This window comes from Triticum aestivum, chromosome 6B, assembly GCF_018294505.1.
Source record: "Triticum aestivum cultivar Chinese Spring chromosome 6B, IWGSC CS RefSeq v2.1, whole genome shotgun sequence".
In the NCBI taxonomy this organism is placed as follows: Eukaryota; Viridiplantae; Streptophyta; class Magnoliopsida; order Poales; family Poaceae; genus Triticum; species Triticum aestivum.
The window spans coordinates 55,001,774-55,006,562 of NC_057810.1; the positions used below are offsets into that span (position 1 = coordinate 55,001,774).

Consider the following 4,789-nt stretch of genomic DNA (forward strand, 5'->3'; position numbering starts at 1 on the left):
CATGGCGTGGGAGGGGCGAGAGCCCCTCTGAGATTGGATTTGTCTCTCTGTCTCTCTCTGTTTTCGCGTTCCCTGATTCTGCCCCTTCACCGTTTCTTTTATATCCGGAGATCCGTAACTCCGATTGGGGTGAATCTTTTGCCCATATTTTTCTCATAAAATTAGCTTTCCTGCGGCAAAAGAAGAGTGTCAACCGCCTTACGGGTGGCCCAGGAGAGTGCCAGACACGCCTAGGGGGGGTGGGCGCGGCCCCCTATCTCCTGGCCACCTCGGGCACCGTTTCGCGTTGATTCTTCCTCCGGAAAATCCCAAATAATCCAAAATAATTCTCCATACGTTTTTATTCCGTTTGGATTCCGTTTGATATTGGGTTTCTACGAAACATAAAACATGCAACAAACAGGAACTGACACTGGGCACTGGATCAATATGTTAGTCCTAAAAAATAGTATAAAAAGTTGCCAAAAGTATATGAAAGTTGAAGAATATTGGCATGGAACAATCAAAAATTATAGATACGATGGAGACGTATCAATTAGTAGGACTTGTTATTATGATGATGCATGATGCGAGCATGACGAGTTATTATATATCAGTGGGTGAAATGAACATGGATTGGATCGAAGTGAAGGCAACATGCATGTGGTGCATGTCGAAAGTAGTACAATCCAAACTTGATCAAGTTAGGATTAATATTACTTTCGACATGCACCACATGTTGCCTTCACTTCAATGTAAGCCATGTTTAGGCATAGCAGTAGCGTTGGTAAACCAAGCACGAAGATAAGAGAGAACACTTCTCTCTGTTAGCTAGTTAATTAATAACCTAAATTACCCCCCAAACCCCTAAACCATCCCCTTTAAAAAAATCTCAACTCCTGCCAGCTGCTGACGCGTGGATGCCTTTTGGTCCCGGTTGGTGCCACCAACCGGGACCAAATGCCCTCCTGCATGGGCTCACCGCAGCGGCCACGTGGAGGCCCATCTGTCCCGGTTCATGTAAGAACCGGGATTAAAGGCGTAGGGCTTTAGTGACGACCCTTTAGCTCCGGATCCACAACCGGGACAGATGGGCCTTACGAACCGGGACAAGTGGCCCTTTTTCTACTAGTGGTAGTCAATTGCTTAGGGACAATTCCGCAACTCCTACCATCACTTTTCCACACTCCCTATACTAACTTAATTGTTTATTTATCTAAACAGCCCTAATTTTTATTTATGTTCTCTTTATTATCTTGCAAACCTATCTTACAACACCGAACGTTAAGCGTGCGTAGAGTTATCTTGATGGTCGATAGAACTTGAGGGAATATTTGTTCTACCTTTAGCTCCTCGTTGGGTTCGACCGTCTTACTTATCGAAAGAGGCTACAACTGATCCCCTATACTTGTGGGTTATCAGGCCTTCGTCTTGGAGCAGGATTCTGAATGTGGGGACTAGCGTTTTGGAGGTGCTCTTCTGTCGGGTGTGCGCATTAGTCTTATTGATTGGCCAGGTTTGTGAATGAGCCGGATGCTCTCATCTGAAATCGGGTTAGCGAGTCCACGATCCACCTTGGATCCCCTCTTTCTGTATCAACACTCCTCCTTGAGGGTGTTGTCGGGTGGCGACCAGACGACCAAGATGAAGCATCTGCTTGCTTGTTCAAATGAAGATGAAGGCTGAAGTCCTCCTCTCGTTTGTAGTGTCAACGAGATTGGTGATTGCAAGTGGCGACTCTTTGCCTATAGCTCTCATGTCTTTTTCTTTGTCTTTGGGGTGTCATGTTCATCTCATCATGTTCAACTTTCCGGCTCGGACGATCCTCATCTTAATGGATGATGTAACGTACCGCTTGCTACTATTTGTCAAAAAAACAAAAACAAATCCCAAGAACAAATGAATATGCTGCAAGAAGCAGAGGTTCCATGATGGATGGATTGAATGTTTCAATCAAGTAATAAAACGGGAAGGCAAAATGGGGTCCAATTTCTCCAAAATTATTGCGTCTACGACACTTATCCGTATGATTTTGGTACGATCCCTAATCCAATGGCATACTGCCGTTTAGTCATGCGTATAAATGGCTTGATCCGAACTGTCACGTACTAGAGTCCTTGTGTCGTAGGCATAGCAGGTCTCCAAATTTCCGAGCTCCCGCCCGCCTCACCGGACGAAGTTTGAGAGCCACGTCAGCGATCCGCGCCATTTCTCTCCCGGATCGAGATCTTGACCGTCCACTGCGTCCGGATCCAACGGCCGGCCGACCCTCCTCCCTCGTTAAATCCCCCTTCTCCCCACCGCACGCACTCCAGCAGACGCAGCCACCACCGTTCCCTCCAAATCCATCCGATCCAATCTGCCCGCTCGCAGCTCCACGGAAGGAAGCCGCGTCAACCATGTCGGGCCGCGGCAAGGGCGGGAAGGGGCTGGGCAAGGGCGGCGCCAAGCGCCACCGGAAGGTGCTGCGGGACAACATCCAGGGCATCACCAAGCCGGCCATCCGGCGGCTGGCCCGGCGCGGCGGCGTGAAGCGCATCTCGGGGCTCATCTACGAGGAGACCCGCGGCGTGCTCAAGATCTTCCTCGAGAACGTCATCCGCGACGCCGTCACCTACACCGAGCACGCCCGCCGCAAGACCGTCACCGCCATGGATGTCGTCTACGCGCTCAAGCGCCAGGGCCGCACCCTCTACGGATTCGGCGGCTAGGCCCCCTGCTCCGTCCAGTCTCTGCTCCCGCTGTTCCATCTGTCCGACTGCATGTGTATGAATCGTTGGTGAGGGTTTGGTCTGTAGTTAGTGTAAGGCGATGTGTATGAATGCAATGGGGAATCAGAGTTGGTATTATCTTGGCTGCATCTCTGCTGCGTGTTTATTCGATGCTTTTGTGATCCAGTGAGGCTGTATTTGCTTAATTCAGTTTTTAGCTGAATGAGCGCCAAAATTTGGGTATGCACAAACGTTCTCTGGATTTAAATGTGTTTCTTCACCAGCCATTCTGTTCTGCATTCTGAAACTCTGGAATTGGTCTGAATGTTGCTGTTTCATCGGTTGGTTTTATCTGTGTAGTTAGTGGATGGTGATGGTTATGAATGCAATGGAATCAGTGTTCTCGCGATATTATCTTGGTTGCTGCATCTCTCGACATGTTTCTATCTCCTTGCCGCTATACCAACTTGTTACCTGAATTCAGTACTTTGCTGCGGCATTGTTCGCTGAACTCACTGACACGCAATTTCGTTCAATACGATATTTTGCCGAATGCATGCCTAAATTTCTGTCTCAAAAAGAGCATATCACGCAGCGCGTGGAGCTCAACACGGCTTGGGGATTCCAGCACCCGTTCATTGCGTTTCTTTTCTATTTGGTTATGCGCCAATGTTCACTGGACTTTGTTTGTTCTTCATCAGTCAAGTACTGATTTATGTTATGAAACTGGAGATGTCAGATTGAAGCAGAGGCTATACAATTGCCCATTGCACAATTGGACGATTTCAGCCAACTTGTTATACAATTGTCCATTGCACAACCGAAAAGTTGTCTGCTATGTTTGTGTGATTTGCCATCCTTGACCAAGAGAGAGATCTAGACCAACCAAGTTACTGCATTGCTGGCAATCTTGTGCTAGAGTACTTTGTCAGCTGCCAGTTTGCTACTGGGACATGTTTTCCGAGTAATTATTTATTTGATACCGCTCCGCGATATTGCACCAAGCGTCACCTGAACAGATTGGAACCAAATAACCTTTATTCTAGGTGACACCATTATTATCCTTGGATCGACATCACTACAATACAAAACCTACTACACATGGTGAGAGAGGAGGATCCCTCCACTCCGCCTAACGGCGCCGAAGCGGAGCTGGCCAAACAGGCCGGCCCGGCATGACACTGCCCAACACGCCAGCCCGCCATTTTTGCCCCATTAGGTCTGACATTAGGGTTCGCTGCTGCACTCGCCGTCCTTGCCATGAACGGAACCTCCTATATGCCGACCAACACGCCTGAAACCACGGAAGCGCACCCCGCTCTCCCCCGTGCGCCCTCATGGGCTGGCCCATGTGCAAGTTGGGAATCCCCCTGTTTTCTTTTTTATGTTTTCAGTTTTTTTTAAATGATTTGGGATTTCAAAATGTTCCGAATTCTGGAAAAAATCTTCATGATTTTTTTTGAAATGGTCAAAATATTAAAAAGTGTACACAATTTCAAAATAAATAAATCATGAATTTTAAAAAATGATCGCAATTTTATAGAAGTCCACGAATTTGTAAAAACTCTTTGCGAGTTTAACAAATGTTGAAATTTTTTAAAACTGTTCATGAATTTGAATAAAAATCATGATTTCAAAAAATATCACGAATTTAATTTTTTTCATGATTTTAAAATTTTCCGTGGATTAAAAAATGTTCATAATACTGAAAATGTTTATGGATTTGTAAAACATGTTACCAATTCTCAAAAATATGAAACTGTTTGAATTTGACGAACAAATTTTGAATTCAAAAAATGTTCACCCTGATTGAAAATAATGTTAGAATATCACAAAATGCTCACTAATTTGAAATAGATGTTCCCGGATTTGGAAAAAAATGTTCATAAAATTTGGAAAAAAAAAGACAAAGGCAAAAAAGGAAAAGAAGAAAAACCCGGAAAAAAAACAATAAAAAAAGGTTTTGGAAGGTTCTAGAACTATCCCAGAACCAGACATGACCTACACACAAAATAGGAGAAACCGGCACGATGGTCCTCGGCTATCTCTCCTTCAGTCTCTAGCCATCGCTCGTGTCCGTGTCGGCCACCACGCTAGTG

The 4,789-nt window shown here is 45.8% G+C and overlaps 1 protein-coding gene across 1 annotated transcript; it reads left to right on the forward strand.

Annotated features, from left to right (window-relative positions):
* Positions 1-2,296: 2,296 nt before the first annotated feature.
* On the forward strand, positions 2,297-2,839 carry LOC123133449 (histone H4). The gene has a single exon (XM_044552938.1). It carries the CDS (start codon positions 2,379-2,381, stop codon positions 2,688-2,690), a length of 312 nt encoding a protein of 103 aa, XP_044408873.1. The 5' UTR covers positions 2,297-2,378; the 3' UTR covers positions 2,691-2,839.
* The last annotated feature ends 1,950 nt before the right edge of the window (positions 2,840-4,789 follow it).

What these genes read in the sequence shown, in the direction of transcription:
- LOC123133449 (XM_044552938.1), top strand. Translation starts at nt 2,379, where the DNA reads ATGTCGGGCCGCGGCAAGGGCGGGAAGGGGCTGGGCAAGGGCGGCGCC.